This window comes from Erpetoichthys calabaricus, chromosome 8, assembly GCF_900747795.2.
Source record: "Erpetoichthys calabaricus chromosome 8, fErpCal1.3, whole genome shotgun sequence".
Taxonomy (NCBI): Eukaryota; Metazoa; Chordata; class Cladistia; order Polypteriformes; family Polypteridae; genus Erpetoichthys; species Erpetoichthys calabaricus.
The window spans coordinates 179,064,067-179,087,211 of NC_041401.2; the positions used below are offsets into that span (position 1 = coordinate 179,064,067).

The window sequence follows — 23,145 nt, forward strand, 5'->3', positions numbered from 1 at the left end:
GACAGTACTTTGCCCACACACACCTCTCTGAAGAGAGGCAGTCATGTGTTAGGTACAGCCTCATGACATCAGTCTCTATAGTGAGGCATAGTGTTTGGCCTAAGCTGGATAGAAAGATTTTTGAAAGGGTCAGAAAGAGAAAACACAGTGAGGGACGAGTAAAGTTCAATAACCAGAAGGCAATCCTGCCTGTCGTCAAAACAGAAAGGGCAAAGCCCAAAGTCATAGTTGTGACAATTGGTAAGGCTGGGCTGACATCATGGCTGGGAAAAATTCCATACCCTTACCTGGCAGGGAGGTCAGGGGTTTTTGGCAGTGCCTCCCAAGAGTGCCTGCTCCCCTAACACACTGGATGGCAGCATTCCTGGGCCACTGTTCCCATTCGTTTAACTGCAGAGCATGATGGGAATTGAGGTCCCATAGGGGCAGCCTTGTTGGGTAACCTGGGCCCCAACAGGGGTAGCTGCTGTGGAGGGCTGTCCCTATGTTCAAGGGGCATACTCCTGATCCAAGAGTACTTCCTCCTATTCCTGGGTCTGCCATAAAAAGGGGCCACCGCTGTTCACTGGGTGGTCAAAGTCAGGAGGAGGTGGGCGAGGCTGCGTGGGAGGTGTAGATGGAGGAACTTATTGCTTGTTGTGCAGTCTAGAAAGAAGGAGACTGAACCCCTGTGGAGGTAAAATCTGAAGTATATGTTTTTGAACCCAGGACCATGTTGTGAAGTTGTGTCTGGGGGTTTGGGGTCCTGCAACCTCCCTTACAGGTAACATAGAGTAAAGTTATAAAATGAGAGGTCCTTTAAAGCCAGAAAAGAAACAGTCGACAAGGAGTGCATGGGTGTTTGTCCAAACTTGGATAAATTAGAACTACCCTTCAAATGTCTCATCGACAACATCATCGTTGCACCATCCTGATAAATTGTGGGAAGTGTTACCTAGGTAACGAACAAAGCGAAATTCACAACATAGCAAACAAAATGGCATCAAAAGATAACATAAAAAATCCATATTACTAACCGAGAATGATAAACCGGATATGGACGCAGGTACATGGCATGCCCACGGACACAGGAGACATAGTGCCCAAGCGCCGACAGCGAACGAAGTCTGATCCACCGAGAACGAAGGAGTCACAGCTCAATAATGAAGGAGCTCAACTGAGCACAGACAATACGGAACCCTAACCGTCCACATAGCTAACGACCACTGACACGGCCACACAAAAAAGAGGATTCTGCGCTGCAGCCCAGATTCAAACGGAAGAGGCTATGGAGGCCCCACAGGTCCACAAAGATAGTACGGAAGGCACGGGAAAGTACGAAAGGCAAAGGCGCCTACACAGCATAGTGAAACCCGACATAGTATGGAAGGTGCAGGCGTCACCACCATATTGTGAGTGGCACTACTGCGGAGTGAAGGCACAGGCATCAGCGCCATATTGTGAGTGGCACTACTGCGGAGTGAAGTTAGGAATAATGTGCTGCTTGGGATTGTACAACCCGCTGAACGCTTTACACCAAATTCAAACACAATGCAGCTCAAGGATACAAACATGAGCCCACCTGGATAAGATCATGAACGCAGGCGCCTATAACGCGCGTCTGAAACTGCGGAAGCACAGCAGGCACGGGTTCACAACGAACAAGCTCGACTGACGGATATACAAACACGAGCCCGCCTGGATAAAATCAATGAACGCAGGCGCCTACAACGCGCGTCTGAAATGCCGCAGGCAAAGCAGGCACGGCTCCAAAATGAACGAGCTCGACTAATGTATTTCAGGATACCCAACACCGGGGGTAGGCGAGCGAAGCGAGCAGGGGGCAGAGCCCCCTTGTGTATGAAGAAAGTTTAAAAAGCTGCAGAAGTGGGATTGCTTGGGTTACTGCAAACCAGAAAAGGCACCCAGAAGACCACAATCACCCTACAAAAGATGACAAAAAAATGGAAGAAGAATCCAATCAAAACACAAAAAGGCCACCGGGTCCAAATCCAGCATTTTGGGGGAGCTAAAGTAGAGGCTTCGGCAGCAGTCAGCGTGCGCAGTGCCAGAGCAGGCTGCTCCACTTGGGTGGCTGTAGGGTTTGGGTTAGGAGCTGGTGGACAACGGCTGTCCTTTGGAACTCGGTCCTTGGATGTGCCCCTTGTCCCCACTCACATTCACCGTAGGGTTAGGTGTGAAGAGATGAGTATCCCGATCAGGGGCAAGACACTGGCACACTGACTCCGGAAATACACTTTTATTTCACTATCTGGCACCACAACCTATCACCACTAATGTTATTCTATTTCAAAAATGCTCTAAAACTGTACATAAATGGCCAAAAGTTAATCTGGATATTATATTTTGATAAAATGATTAGGGTCCGCATATTTTAATAGAAAATTTAAAAATATACAGTATAACCAGAGCATAAAATCATAAAATTTACAAGACAGATTTACAAAATTTAGATAAAATACATACCGAAGTAGAGCATTTAAAAATACTTAAAATAAATCTTAATACAGGTACAAAATAACAAAATATAAGACTATTAACCTCAGGGCACCACAGTAATATTTTAAAATTAGGGATCTGTTTAAGATTAGGGTAAAAAAGGGAAAAGAAAGGTTTTAAGATTCGGATTAGAAGAAGAAAGGACTTATGTTCTGCCAAGAAGATTGTGGATGTCAGACCACCAAGGTGATCGATAAAAGGACCCGGAGAAGAAACAGTTGTCAGAAATGAGCACAGTCAGAGCTGTCAAATCAAAGCATCAGATGCGAAATGCGAACCCCAAAGACTCTTATTCAGTGTCAGAAGCAAAGAAACAAAACCCAAACTGGTAGTGTCACAAAGCTTACTGGAATGGCTTACGTCGGCCAATCAAAAGAGCAGATGAATTAAGTTAGAACATGCCAAATGTCTGTGCCAGAGGAAGATGACTAATGGAGAGTGACGGCTAAGCCTCCAGCTCACCAATTAACGGCTCTGCCGTCCGGGGTTGTTGACGTATTTCTAAATCATTTTCTGTCCCAGCACAACAAGAAACACTTTTTCTTTTTTCTTTGCTTATAGGGTATCTCAGACTGTTTTTCCCATCCAGCCATCCTGACTCACCACTTTTCCCAAGAAGATGGGACTGCCGGCAGCCAGGGTGCAGGTCATTCCCACAATTTTGGCTCCCATGTTCTTGACGGTGAGATACTCCTCCAGCACCACTCCTGTCAAGATAGTCTTCAGCTCCGGAATTCCTGATCCTGAGTGAGGAGAACGAGAACATTAAGACATGAAAAAAAACAAAGGAAATCTACAGCAGATCTGGGAGGAGTCCATGTTGTAACGGACAGCTGACTAGGATACCTCCATAATGGAAGGACCTGGGGGAAGGAGCTTGAACAGGACAATACCTCCCCTGGGACGACAGAGGGCAGCCCTCCAACCCCGACTTGCAACAGGGGGCCACAGGTTTGGAGCTGGGAAGTTCAACCCTGCTGGGGCCTGTGGCCACCACCAAGGGGCGCATGGAGAACAGCTGGAAGACCTGGAGCACTTCCGGGTGCTCTATAAAAGGGGCCAGCTGCCACAACTCGAGGAGCCATGATCAGGTGGGAGAAGATGAAGCTTGCTGGAGGAGGAGGAGGAGTGGAGGCGAACAGAAAGAGAAAGAAAGAAGTGTATTGGTGCTCTTTGGTGCTTGTACTGTGTGCCGCTTTTAGGAGCGAGACAAAAGCGTTTCCCACAGCTGAATAAAGGTGTATTGTGCGCTGGGCTTGGCCTCTGTGTCTGTTGTGTCCGGGTTTAGGGAGCTGTATGCCCCCTGGTGGTTCCCAGTGTGTAAATATCACCAACTTGGGCACAAGTGAACTGAGGGGACTGTGAACAGTGAAAACAGGGCACAAGGGGCCAAAGGGGAGCCGTGCTCTAACATCTGCAGGTTTCTTCAGGATTCAGCAGGATTTGTTTTCTTTTTATTAGTGACATGGGGTTCATAACAAATAAAATCAAAACAACAAAAGGACTGTCCGATGCCAGCTCAAAGACGGACATTAAAGCAGTAAATACAGCCAAGAAAAGCTATACAGCGATGCATGGCATCCAGCACCATTACCCATTTTTACCAAGCTTGGTTTTACTACAGCTGTCTTATTACAATACATTACAGGATTCAAGGACTGTCAGGCACTGGCACTGCCCATGCCATTTAGCAGCAGAAAAGGGAAAGAGGGAAAATTTTTAGTAAAAAGGTTTTCCTAGACCTTACCTGTATACATATTCATATTCAACTTTCTTTCCCCAAATCAGACCAGGACCAAGTCTGAGACTATTGGTTTTGAATCCCACCACTGCCACCAAATCCAGATAGCAGTCACTAACTAGAAACTGGTGCTGCTATTGCAGTCCTCTACCACAAGGTGGCACCATGAAGACAGTTCTGAACTTCTGTCTTCATTGTAATTCTGAACTACAAGGGAGTGTCAAATAGCAGCTTCAGAGGACACGACTGTAATCACAGTTCTGAGAAGGTGGGATTGTGATGAAGGGCAGCACCCGTGTGCCAGTGTTTTTGCGCATGACACGGATGGTGCCTAGGTGGCATTTCTGAACTACAAGGTGGTAGAAGATAAAGAGCACTAGAAGACAGAGTCCACGTGCTAGAAGATGAAGACTTGATGGAGGATAGTTCTGTCACGACATTTCTGTGTCAGCAGGGTGTGACCTTGATGACAGTTTTAAACTAAAGGCTACTGCCGACCAGCCTGTTTTGAACTAGAAGATGGAGTCTTGGTGGCAGCTCTGAATTAGAGGGTGTTGCCCACGTGGCTGTTCTGAACAATAACTTAGCACTGTGATAGCAGATCTGAACAAAATGGTGGTGCCCTTCTGCCAATTCTGAGTTAGAAAATGGCACAGTGGTTAGTAGTGGGTATTTTTGAGTCAGAGATGGCAAACTACACTATGTTAACATGACAGAGTTTCTAACATATAGTAACAATTCTGACTTAGAGGACATTGCCAGCAAAGAAAGTGTGAATCAGGTGGCCAATGAGAAGTGGATTGTGTTGTAATTCTGACCAGGAGGGCCGCATTATTAACGCAGTTGTGAGATGGTTGGTGATAACCTGATGCCACTCCTGGCAGTTCTGTGTTATATAATAATGTCCTCATAGAAGAAAAGAGCTCAACAATAGCACTCTCACTCCAGTTTTGGACTAGAGGGCAGTGCACACATGGCAGGTTTGAAGCCAGTAGCTGCTTTCTTATAGCAGAATTAGAAACTCCCTAACTTTAAGGAACCAGTAGGCATGTCCAGGGTAGACAGTGCGGCATTAGATGTTAGTACTGCCATTGTAAAGCTGAGCTCAAAAGTGCCACCCTGAATCAGGGGCACCTTAAAGCAGAGTTTGCTGGCATCCATGTAAAAGGTGGTGGCAGGACAGTGGGCATGAATCACACAAAGGGTGTTCTCGGATTATGTCAGTTGGTGTTCGAACATCATCTATACATCCTTTCTATGTGCCCTCTTTGTCCAGTTCTGGGTTGTTGGGACCTGAGTTTGCACGTCTGCATCAGGTGCAAGACAGGGACTGGCCATACTGTAAATAGAGTGCCAGTCAATCTCAGGGCGTCTCAAAGTTAGGCCCGGGTGCTGCCATTGCCAATTAGAGGTGAAGGATGGCATTCTCATCAAACTTCAGTATGTAAAGTGTCATTCGAAGCACACGGCGGATGACATTCAGTGTTAGGCCGTGTGACAGATGGCCGGGGCCCATGCCTGGCCAGGACGCCCCTTCACCACATCTGCCAGGGAGACAAGGGTGGGAAGCCCAGTATCTCCCCCTGGATGCTAGATGGCAGCATCCCTGGGTTGCAGCGATGCCTCGGACTCCCCAAGGGCTTCATGGGGGTTGGAGTTCTGTGCAGCTCTGTGGGGTTCTGCAGGCGCCGCCAGGGGGTGCTGCAACAGGAGCGGCTGGCCCCCCTTGGGCACTGGTTTCGCCACACCCGGAAGTGCAGGCGGATGTCAGCAATCAACCAACCTGGAGCCAGCGACCACCACTCAGCGGCCAGAGTCGGGAGGAGGAGGATCAAGCTTGCTGAGGAGGAGGAGTGGTGGTGGAAGAGAGCAGAGAGAGTGCTTGGTGTACTGTGCTTTATTTGGGACTGTGTTGGGGCTGGAGGAATTATGAGGAAGACATGCTCTCCAGATGAAGAAAATAAACAGTTTACTTTATTTTACACGTGCCTCCATTCTTACAGCCGTTTGTTTTGGGCTGTCCAGGAGGTCAGTGGTGACGGAGGGGTGAAGCGAAAGCCTTGCACTTCACAGTCCGCTGCCTTCAATTCCTTATCCAAGTCTAATCAAGAAAGTTCCACCTCAGTGCCAACCCCTAATTGGAGGGTGGTACACTGACGCCCATTGTCGTTTGAGGCTTGTCAGTGGATTGAGATTTACTGGCAGTCACTCTTCTGCTTTTAATATGGAAAGGAACACAAGAAGATGGCCGTCCAACCCCGGATTTCAGCTTTATGAAGCCTATCGTCTGATGTACCGTCTGTCAAAAACGTTGGGACTAAATGGGAAATGCTAATGAAAACAAGAAGGAATTCACTGAGAATGTCTCAACAACACATTATTGAAGGTTGTTCTTTGTGAATTTGATTGTTTTTTTTAATATACAGTCGTGTCAGATCTGATGACTGCAACACACTCCAAAGAAGTTGGACCAGTCGAGTGTTCCCCGTTGTGTAACGTTTCCCATTTCTCTGAGCCATCTTGTATATTCAGTATGTTCTGTAAGTACACACGGTATGGTACGGTTTGAAACTCTTTGTCCTTCATACCTTACCAACTGCAAGGCAGATCATAAACTGGGACTAATCTGGAGTCAGAGGGACGTGAAATAATTACAATATTCCATTTATAGTTTAGCTTGGGGGGGCTTATATTAGAATCTCCCATTGACTATGCACCAATACGTATATATAGGCAAACAATTTAACATAACAAAGAAAATACTTTTACCAAATGAACATAACCTTATTAACTAATAAATGGCTCTTAGAATATCCATTACAGACGCGTGATGGTTTCTAAGACATTCACATTGGCTTCGCATTTAGGATCTGATGCTTTGATTTAGGACTGATTTAAAGGCCTTGACTGTGCTCGTTTCTGACAAATATTTCCTCACCTTTTATTAATCACCTTGGCGATCTGACATCCAAAATCTTCATGGTAGAACACTCCTTAACCCTGAAGGGGAGGCTGGAGAGCCAAAGATCCAGTAACTCTATGGTCCGTATCCTCTATCTGCACCAGGGCTGGCCTACAGAGTAACATGACAAGGCCAAGGGGGAAGCCCTCAGAGCTTGGGGGCCTAGAGGTTACTTCCCAGTGATTAACTTTACTGAAAGCCTACAGGGCCAGGGGAACCTGGATGATGAGGGTCCGTGACTCCATGGCCAGGACCAAACCCCAGTGGTAAGCCTGGATGATGGGGGCCATACAACTCCATGGCCAGGACCAAATTCCAGTGGCAAGCCTGGATGACGAGGGCCGGTGACTCTGTGACCAGACCCATACCGCAGGTCAAAGCCCACAAGGCCAAAGGGGAGGCTGGAGAGCCAACAAGACAATAACTCTTAGGACACTATCCAATAACTATACTCAGATATGGCCCATATAATAACAACGCACAATGCCAAGGGTGAAGACCCTGGAGCTTAGAGGCAAGGAAACTACTTCCTAGAACCTACCCTTAATTCGAAGACTACAGGGTTAAGGGAACCTCGATGACGAGGGTCCGTGACTCCATGGCCAGGACCAAACCCCAGCAGTAAGCCTGTATGACGGGAGCCATACGACTCCAAGGCCAGAATTAAACCCCATCAGGGATCCTGGATGATGAGGGCTGGTGTCTCTGTGGCCATATCCATACCACAGCTCAAAGCCCACAAGGCCAAAGGGGAGGCTGGAAAACCAACAAGCCGGTAACTCTTAGGACCCTATCCACTAGCTATACCCAGATATGGCCCACATAATAACAGCACACAAGGCCAATGGAAAAAATCCCAAGGCAAGGAATCTACTTCCCAAAACCAAACCTTAACTCAGAACCTACAGGGCCAGGGGAGCCTTGAGGCCGAGGATCAAGCATGACATCTCCAGGGCCTAACCCAACTCCAAAGCCCACAAGGCCACAGGGGAGACTGGAAAATGAAAGAAAACAAGCTGATACCTCTCAGGACACCTTCCACTATCTGCACCCTGATATGGCCACCATACTAGAATACCAAACAACTACTGGGTTAAGGGGCGACGACTCCAAGTTTTTATGGACAGTGCATTCTCCCTACCCAGGGAATGTCCTGTGCATTCCGAAGTGACTTTGGGAATGGAGTTTACCTCACAAAGCTAAATAAATGTAATCCTACCCCTCCAGTGAATGTGAGTGGGCACAATGGGCATATCCAAGGACAGAGTTCCAAAGGACAGTCATTGTCCACAAGCTCAGTAAACCTAACCCTAGAGATCTCATGCTTTCACAAGTGGTTTTCAGCCTTGCCCTTTGCGCACCGAGATTTGACCAAATTCCTTAAATATTTTTATTCTATTAATTCTATTGTGTCCGGAAGAAGGTGGAATAGCCAAAATCCTACCAATTTGTCTCTGGGGAAACCTTCTTCTCAAAGTGCTGGATGATTGCTGTTGTCAAATCACTGATGCTCCCCTCATCCCTGCTCTTGAAGGTCTAGGCATCGTTTGGAGGCTCCCTATATAATGGAACACGATTGCCTCACATGTTTCACCTCCCATTGTCACATCGTTGTTAGTCCTAAACTACTCCCGTCCCTACTTCTCTGCAACATGTGGCAGGAATCAATTTCAGAATAAACATAGATCTTCATATAACGTAGGTGATCAGATAAAGCATGAATTATCTCGTCTTTATACAGTTTTGGTTTGGATACAAGTTACAGTAAACTTACAAGTCACTCCTTTTGGTTTCTATTACCATTTTCCATATTAGCCCAACTATTTCGGAATTGGGTTTGTAATATGAACCTTGGGACAACCAAGATACAAAGGTCCAGAAGTGTGCCAAATGACAAATTTACCTACCTGCTGACTGAGGAGAAACACTCTGGGCGAAGCCGGTGGAGAAGGCGGTCATGGCCGTGGGGTAGACCGTCCAGGACAGGTACTTCAGCAACATGTTGTCCCCCAGCTCTTGATAGAGCCACCTGTGAGCTGTTGGGAGAGCAGAGGTGAGGCCTCAGTACTGAACGTCTCTCTCAGTGTCCACACAGAGCTCTACCGGCAGGTCCCAGGGCTGAAGAGCCTAATCTGGTGGCCCCACCAGTTTGAGTGCTGCATTCACTAGCTTCTGACAAAGTGTGGCTTTTACATTTGCATTTATTTACCTAGCAGACACCTTCATCCAAAGCAACTTACAAAAGAGGTCAAAATAATCGTGTAAACATCCGTCTTGGGGGGGACTGGCTGGGAACAAGTGTTACAGGACAACATTGATCACCACAAGTGAAGAGCTGTGAACAAAATGCAAGTAACTTACAATTCCTAGATTAGAAAAATCTAACAGCTGATATCAGAAATTCACCAAACAAGAAGTTCTCCAAATGCTTCAAACAAGGGATTCAGCAGTTCAAATGAAGGTGGGCAGCTTCTCCCACCAGCTAGGAGCTACACATGAAAAAAGAGTCAGGATTGAGATTTGATACCACGCAGAGGTGGCATCATCATGGGGCCATTCATCAGCAGACTGGAGCAGAGGACCTCACAGGTGTCTCCACAGATAGGTGCTGACCAACTGATTACACTGGATTAGAACTTAACATGTCATGCTAGAGGGAGCCATTATAGTGATCTGAAAAGAGGAGTGACATGTGCCCACCTCAGCTAGCTGAACACTTAGGAACCGCCCTGTGAGGGCAACTGACTTCGCCCCTTCCAGTTCCTTGGCTTTAAAAGGGTGATCACCCAGATAGAGGCGTCACTTGATAAGGAAACGACAGCCACTCACCTCACGTGGCAACTGTTTTGTTTTCATTTTTTTATGCCATTGTGCGTCTGAGTAAACAGGGAGGACCGGGTTGTCTGACCATTTTACATCTTGAATGACCAAAAGTCAACTCTCAAACCAATAAACAGACTATTTCTTAAAGAGCCACACACATGCACACTTAAGTCTACTGGTCAGTGTGTCCATCTGCCTGGACAACACAATTTAAGAAACAAATGAAGTACCTCCATCAATTATTACTGCACTGGACAAACCTGCAGCACCCTCGGTGTGATTCATAGGACATCCTCATGGAACGAGCAGTCCCAAAAATCCAAGAAAGACACCCTCACCTCCAAAAAAATATACCCCATAACCTACCATTTAGCATTTTGGCAACAATAAAGTCCATTGTGAAGCTGATGAGCGCTGTGATCACCCCAAGAGCGAATAGGAAGAACCAGTCATCACCAATCTTGAAGAGTATCTGCTTGACACAGGCCAAACACCCTGCCAGGAAAAAGATAGAAACACATCTGAAATCCCAAAAATATCAGTTTGGTCCCGTTGGTACAACATGGACCCAAAACTGTGAAGGTGTCAGAGATAACTACAAGTCTGGTTGCTGGTTTAAAAACACGTCTAAAAAATCGAGATCATTACTTGAATTTGTGATGATGTTACTGATCAGGATCAAGTGGTAGGACAAGAGAATTGAAGAACCAAGGGATGCTGGGATTGATGTATGTAATGATGGAAATAAACATGGGAGTACGGCACTGGTGGTGGTGGTTGGGAGTATGGTGTTGGAATAAATCTTTTTATAACACTTTAGTGTGTTGGACGCGCTGGGTCAGTTGCAGAGTGCCATCAGCTGAGGATGACCCCATGCTGGTCCAGTTTTAGACATATTTACTGTAACAAGGCCAACTATGGCGTCTAGTTTGGCCTAGCAGTGGACCGAGACTAAGACTAAGTGCAGTTGCAGTGGGCTTCTGGGTATCAGAGAAGGGGAACAAAATTGTGTATGAGCTTAGACCATCTTGTGAGGAAGTTCAACAGCGTTTAGTACGGTGGGTAATGTTGCAAAATGAATTCTGCATGCATGAGACAGACTGTTATGGACATGAAAAAGCACAAACTTCTTCTTCTTTCGGCTGCTCACGTTAGGGGTTGCCACAGTGGGTCATCCAAAATTGTTGTCCGCATATTGATTTGGCAAAATTTTACACCAGATGCCCTTCCTGACGTAACCCTCCCCATTTATCCGGGCTTGGGACCGGCACGAAGAAACACACTGGTTTGTGCATCCCCTGTAGCTGGGTTATGAAAAAGCACAAACGTGCCATTAAAAATATGGAAACCATATTTCATACTTATATTTGGATTGAAATACAGCATGATACTGATATATTTATATTCCCATCCAATATATCCATATATTTAGACTGTGTGAACCTCTTCCTGGCTACAGTATATAGGTGAGCTGAGAAGGCTCAGCAGCCGGAGATCATTCACATACTGTATAGTGGAGTTAGTAAGTGCTGTGTTTTATTCTTTGGAATTTTCTGGATTTTTTGAGTATTCCCACTCTGTTATGAGGATTGCTTTAATTGGATATCACTTTGGAAATTTATTGCTGTGGATTTCCTTTCTAAGGTGAAGCACTTTGTGTCTTTATGTGCCTTCTTTAGTTTTACTGAATTATTTGCTGTTTTCATTAATCTTTGATTTATAAAGAAGCTCTGTTTGCCCTTTTTACTACAAGCTGAGGGTCTCTACAGTCATCGTCTGTGCTCCTGAGCCTGACCTCTGGTTATATAGAAGTGAGCTGAGAAGGCTCAGGAGCAGGGCATCATTCGTTCATAGTGGAGTCAGTAACTATTGTGTGTTCTTTGTTGGAGATTTCTGATTTTTTTTATTATTCTTGTTCTGTTTTAATGATTCTGCATATTGAATATTGCTTTAGGCATTGTATGGTGTGTATCACTTTCAGATGCTCTCTACACAACAAACTTCCAGCACAATACTAGCGCTTGACAGCTACAGAACTCTTCAGATGACTCTCCTATCATAGGCTGCATTGATAATGGAGATGAGTCAAAGGACAGGAAAGTCGTGGAGGACTTCATCTTGTGGTGCAGGGACAACTACCTGCAACTCAACAACAGGAAGACAAAAGAGCTGGTGGTGGACTTCTGATGTGCCAAGGAGCCTCTGAGGCCAGACACCATTCAGAAGGAGGAGGACATGGAAGTGGTGCAGAGCTACAAGGACCTGGGGGTTCAAATGAACCACAAATTGGACTGGTTTGACCACACGGTGGTGTGGACAAGAACGATAAGATCAGGCTGGACTTGTTAAGGAGACGCAGGTTTTTGATGTGTGCAGCAAGGAGTTGGAGATGTTCTACCAGTCCATAGTAGCCAGTGCGGTGTTGTACACTGTGATCTCCCAGTGAAGCAACTTGAGCTCAAACGAAGTACAACACCTGAATAAACTTATCAGGAAAGCCTGCACCATCACAGGGCCAACCCTGGACATACTGGAAGCTGCTGTGGAAAAGAGGATGATGGCACAACTGAATGTCCTCATGAAAAATCCCCTCCATCCCCTCCAGGATGCGTTCTCTCTTGGAGCACTTTTAGCCACAGGCTCATTCCACCATGGTGTCACTGGGGGGTCTTTTCTACCCATTGTTATCAGGTAATTCAATGCCTTGTTAAGTTTATTTTTATTGATTGATTGATAGATGGACTGCAGTATCTGTCCTGTGAGTCTGTGATCTTGTTTTTTATGTTTCTGCTGCTGTATGCTTAGGAATTTCCACATAGTATTAATAAAAGTTGTTTAATCAAATCTAATCTAATCAAATACCACCTCCCAGTTCTCATCTGTGTTCTCCCCCACAGTTCAATGACAGACACACTGGCATTTCATGATTGCCCTTCATTGTTCCAAGGGTTGGCACCTGTTGTTATCATAATGGGATGAATAAGCAGGTAAAAACAGGTGGATGACCTGCAGACACCCGTCCAGGTAGGTCCGTTGCTGACAGAGCTGTGTTTATGGGTAAGTCCTTTGCTATTACATCTGATGGTAACACATAACAGTAGCTAGCAGGTGAGGCCCATCCCTGTGCAGATAAAGCCACGTGGCACTAAACTCAGTGCGTCACTTCACTGTGGGCAGTAGGCACTTCTGTGCAGAATTTGTCAGCCTAAGTTACAGTCTTTCATTTCTTTAAACTTTAAACTTTGAGGTGTCCTCTGTCACCTGCTCAGTCTGTCACCAGCTCTGGATACATACATATATTAGTTTATAAACTAGGGGGCTCTGCCCTCTGCTCGCTTCACTTGCCAACCCCAGTGTGGGTGCTACATACCAGCCACTTCGATGCTCTGCTGCTCGCGTGTGGGGAAGCGGATGTACAATTTAAACATATTGTTATTTTCATGGGAATTGTTACATATGCATAATAGACCTAACTATTTTACATTACAGCGAGTAATTAACTATAGTAAAAAATAGTAAAACGTAATAAATTGAAAGAAAATTATGTTTCATGATGCGTTAGAGGTATTCATTGCGTTATACGTTTTTGTTCTTTTTGGCTTTGAAATTAACACACAAATACTTTTTAAACTTACACTTTTACTGTAAAAGTTCAGTAAAAACAATATTTGGAATGAACTTTTTGTCAATATTGCATTGAATTTTGATTCTGTGTTTGGAGTTACATCGTGACAACACAACATATAACTGCCCGTGAGTGAATATCGTTTCTTTCTCTCAAATAAATAAACCGACTTTTTCGAATGTTTATCCCTGTGATTTGTTAATTGTCATAGCAAAAGCTATTCTAACGGGAAACTGTAAACGTTTTAATACAAATGGCATATCAAGATCTCCTTTGGTGTCTAATGTTATCGGCGGAAGATGTACTACATTACCTTGTCGCCTGTTAAAATTTTACATGTCAGAATTGTTCGACTAATTTTGAATACAACTAATCTTCTCCTATTGCATAGCCCATTGCTCAGACAGAAATCACGTAATAACATTACGATACGTCCTTCTTTCAACAGTAGTTCGGCCGGTGGAAGACCAGACGGTGCTAACGGTTGTAGATATTCTACAGGATATTGTAAGTTGATGTTTTCATCTGCCGCACCATCACCACCAACTGCTTCAGCGTAGTCTATTGATACGCATTTAACCAATTTGCTGTGTAACCAATCAACAATTTTTGCATTAATTTGGTTGACTTCATTGTTTCTCTGTGCTAGGATTGCCTGTGTACTCATTTCTTCTCTTGATAACCCTTACGGATGAAATTCTTCAATAAGATTTGGATATAATAAGGCTTCTTTTATTGGGAACTTAAAGCGAGAAAAACGTTAAAATGTATAAGAGCTGAGAACGCAGGAACTGTGTCTGACAAAAACATTCGCATGAATGAGAGGTGAGAGGACCGTGGGCCGTTAACTGGAAATGGTTGAGAGGAGGGAGGGACTTGAAAGAATGTCTTGGCAATAGTCTCGTCTTGTCTCAAGATTTTCTTTTATAATAGAGAGATATACATACATACATATATATATTGTGATATATGGCCGGCCGTTCATCCTGGCCAATACCCCCAGGCCACCAGGTGGAGCGCTCCCTGCAGCATGGAGGTGCCACGAATACCTGCAGGGAGTCATGGACAGTGGAGTTTTCCTTTACAGCCCTGCTGGATACCTTGGGGGCCAACAGAGGACGCTGCAGGGAGGCCCAGAGACTCTTATGTGCCCTATAACCCGGAAGTACGTCTTAGTCATAGAGACAGGAGGAATGACGTACTTCCGGGATGAAGAAAAGGAGTTTTTATCTGACCCGGAAGTGTTAACTGTCACTTGGACAGAGAGAGAGCGAAACACTTCCGGGTCAAGGAATATAACAGGACTATGAGAGATCACAGACGTTGAGCTCAACTGGGTGGACAGGTGGCAACGCGTCTGGGAGAGTGGAGGATTGTTTGATTATTGATTATTCTTTAGAGTATTGATTTATTGAGTATTATGGAGTGTAGGTGCTTTCTGCACATTGTTATTATAAATAAACCATCATTTGGACCTTTACCTGGTGTCTGGCGTGGTGTCCGAGGGTTCAAGGAAGCGAGAGCGCCCCCTATCTGTCACATTATATATATATTTAAATAGCAGTGGCTATTTATGAGTTTCATTTCCATGCTATAATGTTATCTTGAGTGCACTGTAGCACATTGTGTGACAGCGTACGTCCATCATGGAGCCACACAAAGTCCTTATCAATGGATCAGCCGGTGTTTGCGTTTTACCTCTAATGTCGGTGAGTTGCAGGGCTATAAGGTGATATTTAATAAGCCCAACAGCCTCTTACATCACTTAACACTAAAGCAAAGTATTCAACCAAATATTTTTGAAGGATTTCATCTGTTGCCCTGTATTATTGATTCCTCTTACTCACCTTTGACCCTGGCGCGGGCACCAGGCCATGGCTTCCAAAGGGTCTTGTCCAGCAGAAGTTTGTTTTCTGCGGTGTACAGAAGATCATCCTTCATCACTGGTGCCATTGCTATCCTGAGCAGTCACTGATTTTGGATCTTCAAAACAAAAAGACGTTAAAACCAAGGCTGGTTTAGTCACCAAGTGTGCCAGGTCACCGTCAAGCCGACCCAAACTCCCTCTGGGCACAAGCCAGGAGGGCAGTCCTGCAGTGTTACGGAACACAAAATCCCACAGGTGACACTCTGGCATGCAATTCCTAACTACAAGTTGATTTATTTATGTTGCATCACGCATGCGAGTCTGTGGACCACCCTCCGGGCTCATCTGTGGTATGCACTACCGCTCTGGGTCAGGAGGGGGCACTGAGCTAACCTGCTCCTCTCTGGTTCCCTCCACAGCACTGAGAAGACGCCCAGTGAGCTCGACTGACTCCGCCCCTTCTGGTCCCTGACCTATAAATCCCAGAAGGAGCTGCTCAGTCTTCTGCCAGAGGACGAGTTCTTTCTTGGCAGCACTTCCATTAGAGTGCCTGACAGTAATCTGATTTTTGGAAAGCAACCGTTGCTATTGGTGCACACAGCGGCTCAAATTTTCATTGCTTTTACTTAGAATTTAATGGGGGGGGGGGCACCCCAAGATTTTTCCGTGGCAACATGCAGCTCCTTTCTTGAACACAGTCTGTACAGGCAGCACAATAAGTGCCCTTCTTAAACTAATAAATGTAACATTTTAAGTTGCTAAAGTATAAAATGCTAAATTTGTTATTTTAAACATTCAAGCAAAATGAGGGAGTTTAGTCATCAATGTCACCTCATAGAAATTACTATAAAGTCTGAGCTAATGACGCACGAGCCCACATGTGCCACTTGATCGTCCAGCTGTCACTGCGGTCCTGACTGACGGGGCTCACAACATGGACAGATGGGTGCATTGATTAGACCTCAACTTTCAATGTCTGTCTTAAGCTGTAGTATTTATTTTTGTTATATACCATAATATGTTTAAAACCCGAGGAGTATTTTTTATTTACAACTCAAAGAGTAACTTAACAACTGCCTGCTTTTTATTAAGCTGCTATGTTATGATTGATAATAATGCCTTCATGAGTCTTTATATCATTTGCAGAAGTTTTATAATTCAATTTTGGGGTCACAGGGAGCCACCCACTAGGGCGTATGGCAGAATCGAGCCTAGCATGGGACATCAGTCCATCACAGTTTATAGGATCGGTTAAACTGGCCTTGTTGTTCTTGCCTTGTGACCGATGCTTGCTGGGTCAGGCTCCACCTTCTGGGCAGAGGCAGTCTAGGCAAGTGCTCGGAGCGCACCTCTAGTTACTGCAGCACCATGGAGAAATTCCTATCTTTATATTCTTTAGAAAATTTTGTGCTTAATCTGTTGCTCAAAAACGGCAACATTTTTAAACAATACAGACCTACGAACAATCAGACTCAAAGCGAATGTTTGATTATCCATCCGTCCATTTTCCAACCCGCTGAATCCAAACACAGGGTCACGGGGGTCTGCTGGAGCCAATCCCAGCCAACACAGGGCAGGGAACCAATCCCGGGCAGGGTGCCAACCCACCGCAGGACACACACAAACACACCAAGCACACACTAGGACCAATTTAGAATCACCAATCCACCTAACCTGCATGTCTTTGGGAGGAAACCGGAGCGCCAGGAGGAAACCCACGCAGACACGGGGAGAACATGCAAACTCCACGCAGGGTGGACCCGGGAAGCGAACCCGGGTCTCCTAACTGCGAGGCAGCAGCACTACCACTGCGCCACCGTGCATATGTTTGATTATGTTATTTTATATTATTTTCACATACCAGCGATGTTCAGTCTTAACGTTTGACGACCTACACAGTCAAACAATAACATGAACAACAACAACGATGACGATGATGATGATGATGATGATGCCGATAATAATAATCCTCAGACAGTAGCATAGAAGAGACCGACATGGGGAAATAAAATTAAACAATCAAAAAGGCAACAGGACTGTAAAACTCCTGAGTGAATCGCTAAAAGCTGATTTAAACCAAACTATGATCGTCTCCCAAATGGACATCCATTAAAAATTGTGCTAAAACTTAGCAAATATCGCCCTCTGTTGCTCGCCACCATTTGTGAGATTCACTCTGGACACGCTAAAGCAATTGTGCGGTTTTTTTTTTGGAGCGGTAGATTGAATGTTTTCCATAAACACGCATATGGTAAATAGGGATTGTGGGTAAAGATTCCTATTTAAAGATAATCATTATATTCTCAGTTTCACTGAATGTTGTCATCATGCTAGGTTTTAATTTATTTTATTAATTTAAATGACATGTATATGTTGGGCGGCACGGTGGCGCAGTGGGTAGCACTGCCCGGGTCCGCCCTGCATGGAGTTTGCATGTCCTCCCCGTGTCTGCGTGAGTTTCCTCCGGGTGCTCCGGTTTCCTCCCACAGTCCAAAGACATGCAGGTTAGGTGCACTGGCGATTCTAAATTGTCCCTAGTGCGTGCTTGGTGTGTGTGTGTGTGTGTGTGCGTGCGTGTGTGTGTGTGTGCCCAGCGGTGGGTGATAAATAAAAACTATCAATAAAGCCCGATTACTACTATTTTTTCTGAAATGGCACTGCACACAAGAGCGTATTTTCTGAGACATTCTCAAATTGTAAATTCCAGGTGCTAAATATTTCGCGGTCCCCAGCCCCGTTTCCAGGTCTCAATGTACAGGTCTCACAGTTGTGATTACCCTAAAAGCAAAGTGGCCATTTACAACTTTGCCTAGGGCAGTAAAAATCCCACAACCAGCTCTGTCCATGATAAACAGGTTAAGAAAATGGATGGACGGATAATAAAACTAGCCGTTGTTATAACATGCTGGCGCAGAAGGATTACTGTAAGAAAAAAAACCGGGAGATGGTTACGTGGGGCAGGTGATCAAAGCTAAACGGAAACGGGTTACAACCAGAAAAAGACAAGCGAGAAGGCAACAAAACAAGAGGGCATAAGGAGAATTAAAAGTCAATGTCAAATAGCGGAAATCAAAACCGAAATCAATACCTGACACCTACTTGGATTTGAAACGAACTATGCTGGAACGAGAAGTTTTATCCCTCTGAGGTACCAAGTGTACTGTGCCCACCGCCATATTTATAGCATCGCATCTCGTGACATAGCTGATTCAATAATTGCAGTCGTAGGACTAATTAAGCCATTTCACAAAAAACACAGAAATAAAACAGGATTAAAACAAAACTTCTCTAATTCAATATAATCACAGTGTGAATACATTTTAAATAACCTAAAATACGGGCGTGAAACGTGTTACTTGTGCGTGGATCCCTTAATACCGCGGGACTGTGCGTTTTTTTTGTTTTTTTTTTAATTTGGACCTTGCAGTGATACGCAGAGAACGCGGGGAGGGGGTGTGGGCGTGGTCTAGCATTGACTTCTGTGCGAGTCCTGATCGTGAAACGTCACCGATTTTGACGACTGACTGATATTTTTGCCCTAAATTGGAGACAACACGGTCCGTGGAAAGAAGGGCGCACGGAGCTTTGGGCTCTAAGCATAAAAGACGGAAGAGAAAACGGATTAATAACACGTACGCTTACATGATTCGAAGTACACATGAAACTTGTTGTATAAATACTTACGTAACTTCATATTGAATTTAAAATCATTTAAGCAGAAACGACTTCCTCCTGGACAATATTTTGAGTAAACTCTCTGTCTTCCCTGGGAATCTGTTTTCCTTGATTTTCTACACCAAGATCTCAGATTTCAAGTTTTGTTCCTGAGGTTGCGCCAGACCAGGCAACATACTGTAGGCTTGGCCACACTTAAGAAAACGGTGACGATAAACAAACACCAAAAATATCGAAAGTCTGTCGAGAGATGGAGATGGAGATGGAAGAATGAATGAAAATGAATGCAGTAACACGGGCGTAAATTCGCATCTGCCAGCTGTGCACGGGCTCGCCAAGTTGGGGTTTGTGGTGCCAGTTTATTCCTAACTACAGGGTCACGGGGGTCTGCTGGAGCCAATCCCAGCCAACACAGGGCACAAGGCAGGAACCAATCCCGGGCAGGGTGCCAACCCACCAAAGGACACACACAAACACACCCACACACCAAGCACACACTAGGGCCAATTTAGAATCGCCAATCCACCTAACCTGCATGTCTTTGGACTGTGGGAGGAAACCGGAGCGCCCGGAGGAAACCCACGCAGACACGGGGAGAACATGCAAACTCCACGCAGGGAGGACCCAGGAAGCGAACCCAGGTCCCCAGATCTCCCAACTGCGAGGCAGCAGCGCTACCCACTGCGCCACCGTGCCGCCATAATATAATATAATATAATATAATATAATATAATATAATATAATATAATATAATATAATATAATATAATATATAGGTGGCGCAGTGGTAGCACTGCTGCCTCGCAGTTAGGAGACCCGGGTTCACTTCCCGGGTCCTCCCTGTGTGGAGTTTGCATGTTCTCCCCGTGTCTGCGTGGGTTTCCTCTCACAGTCCAAAGACATGCAGACATTGCATGTCTGCATTGGCGATCCTAAATCGTCCCTAGTGTGTGCTTGGTGTGTGTCCTGCGGTGGGTTGGCGCCCTGCCTGGGATTGGTTCCTGCCTTGTGCCCTGTGTTGGCTGGGATTGGCACCAGCAGACCCCCGTGACCCTGCGTTCAGATTCAGCGGATTGGAAAATGGATGGATGGATATAATATAATATACAGAGACACAACATTCCTGATTTTTAATCCCACCCCTGGATGTTCCCAGGATGCGTGTAGATTAAGAGTTGATTCCAAACTGGCCCTGTAGTGTTTGTGTATGAGTCGGTGCCCTCCTTCAGACTGGCACCCTTGCCATGGCTTCTTGTTTTGTCAAAGCCCAGGCTCCCAACAGCCTCTGAAATGGAAACTGTGTGTCAGGAAACTGGTGCCCTGTCCACTAGGGCTGCTTATTGCCTATTAATGCAGGAGAATGTTATAAAATTAGAACGCGGGCGCCTTGTGCCCAATGGACTCTCCATCTTTATGTTGCTCCTTGGCACAGCTTGCTCTCCTTAGGAGGACCGGGTGCTGGTGGTGTCACACTGGTTGCAATTCTTTTGTGACTTTGGCAGGTTTGTTCACCTGCAGCTGGCACTGAAGCTGGTCACGCAGACAGTGGAATGCCAGCTGACATGGATGGTGATGCCATCCCAAGGCTGGCACAATGTCTCATCATTGTTCCAATACTGTATCTACTTACAGTTTGTATTACTTAGCTGTATTGTAAGGCTTGGTATGGATTCACTTTCTTTTTAGAAACATAGTAACTTTTTTTTCTAAATGATATGAGAGTGCCATCACAGTAAAATATAATCCATTAACAAATCAAACTGCATAAAAGTGTATGAATTTCAGAAAATGTGAAAGTAATTCTATTTGTATATAATTTGTGTGCTAATGTTGCTGCTGTCTTTTAATTCCTACATCCATTCAAAAATTTAAAAATTTTAAAAATATACATTCAGAGTACAGTCTTAGAAGTACTAGAATAATTTTTCAAAATTTCAGAGATAGGGACCTAATCAATGACTTTGTTAAATGGTGCGACTCAAACCACCTACACCTGAACACCAGCAAAACCAAGGAGCTGGTGGTGGATTTTAGGAGGCCCAGACCCCTCATAGACCCCGTGATCATCAAAGGTGACTGTGTGCAGATGGTGCAGACCTATAAATATCTGGGAGTGCAGTTGGATGATAAATTAGACTGGACTGCCAATACTGATGCGCTGTGCAAGAAAGGACAAAGCCGGTTATACTACCTTAGAAGGCTGGCGTCCTTCAACATCTGCAATAAGATGCTGCAGATGTTCTATCAGACGGTTGTGGCGAGCGCCCTCTTCTACACAGTGGTGTGCTGGGGAGGCAGCATTAAGAGGAAAGACGCCTCACGCCTGGACAAACTGGTGAGGAAGGCAGGCTCTATTGTTGGCATGGAGCTGGACAGTTTAACATCTGTGGCAGAGCGAAGGGCGCTCAGCAGGCTCCTATCAATTATGGAGAATCCACTGCATCCACTAAATAATGTCATCTCCAGACAGAAGAGCAGCTTCAGCGACAGACTGCTGTCACTGTCCTGCTCCACAGACAGATTGAGGAGATCGTTCCTCCCCCAAACTATGCGACTCTTTAATTCCACCAGGGGGGGTAAACGTTAATATTTAACATTATACATAGTTATTGTCTGTTTTTTTCACCTGTATTATTATCATTCTTTAATTTAATATTATTTATTGTATCAGTATGCTGCTGCTGAAGAATGTGAATTTCCCATTGGGATTAATAAAGTATCTATCTATCTATCTATCTATCTATCTATCTATCTATCTATCTATCTATCTATCTATCTATCTATCTATCTATCTATCTATCTATGTATTATATAGTATCTATCTATCTATCTATCTATCTATCTATCTATCTATCTATCTATCTATCTATCTATCTATCTTAGTATTTCAACATTTCCTAAAAAAAGAAAAGAAAATGCAAGCACTTTCACGAGTTCTGGGAGTCCAGACATCGACATTCATAAGAAACACAGAGCCCAGTGAGAAACTCAAATCTGTGCAGTTTAAAGAAGCTTTGATTACCTTCATCCAGCGAGCTGCTGCCAAGCTCCCTCCGCAGCCGGAATGTTCTGAGTGAGAAGCCCTAGACGAGCGAGGAAAAGCCACGGGTGTCCTTGAGAAGCTGGACAGAACTGGCCGCCGGCCCTGCCGCTGTGTTTGGAGGTTAATCTGTGTACAGTTTACATTCAATCACAGGCGGTTTCATGGTGTGTGTATGCGGAGTGGAGATGTAGACGTGCCCTTCAGGTGCGCTGATGGAGAGACTGTGCAGTAATACCAACCCGGAAAATAAACTGACACCCAGAAAAGCCGAAATTGACATAACCCTCTAAACTCCACCTTAGCTTCATACGAGGGCTGATTGTGCTTCACTTGAATTTTAGGGATGAGTACAGACACTGTGGGAGCTGTGGGGGAACTAACTTATCTCGGCCGAGCACAAACAGAACCCATGGGGCTCAATGCCACTCACTCATCATATAAAACCTGCTTTGAGGACATTTAAAGGGTCTCAGAGACCTCTAAGGACTAAAACCTTTGCATTCTGCAATATTATTGAAGCTAAACCCAGTTGATTAGAACGTGCAAGTAAGAACTTCACTGTGCTTTGTAGATAGATAGATAGATAGATAGATAGATAGATAGATAGATAGATAGATAGATAGATAGATAGATAGATAGATAGATAGGCACTATATAATAGATAGATAGATAGATAGATAGATAGATAGATAGATAGATAGATAGATAGATAGATAGATATATGAAAGGCACTATATAATATAGATAGATAGATAGATAGATAGATAGATAGATAGATAGATAGATAGATAGATAGATAGATAGATAGATAGATAGATAGATATGAAAGGCACTATATAATATAGATAGATAGATAGATAGATAGATAGATAGATAGATAGATAGATAGATAGATAGATAGATAGATAGAT

General features: G+C 44.7%; 1 protein-coding gene across 1 annotated transcript in view; it reads right to left on the bottom strand.

Moving 5' to 3' along the window:
* clcnk (chloride channel K) overlaps positions 1-22,351 on the bottom strand; it is a 68,179-nt gene extending 45,828 nt beyond the window's left edge. Inside the window, exons 1-5 of the mRNA XM_051930866.1 lie at positions 22,214-22,351; positions 15,498-15,633; positions 10,392-10,520; positions 9,110-9,238; positions 3,103-3,242 (exon numbers count right to left, since the gene is read on the bottom strand). Coding sequence (XP_051786826.1) covers positions 3,103-3,242; positions 9,110-9,238; positions 10,392-10,520; positions 15,498-15,603 — 504 coding nt within the window. The 5' untranslated portion in view covers positions 15,604-15,633; positions 22,214-22,351. The remainder of the gene's footprint in view (positions 1-3,102; positions 3,243-9,109; positions 9,239-10,391; positions 10,521-15,497; positions 15,634-22,213) is intronic.
* Positions 22,352-23,145: the final 794 nt, after the last annotated feature.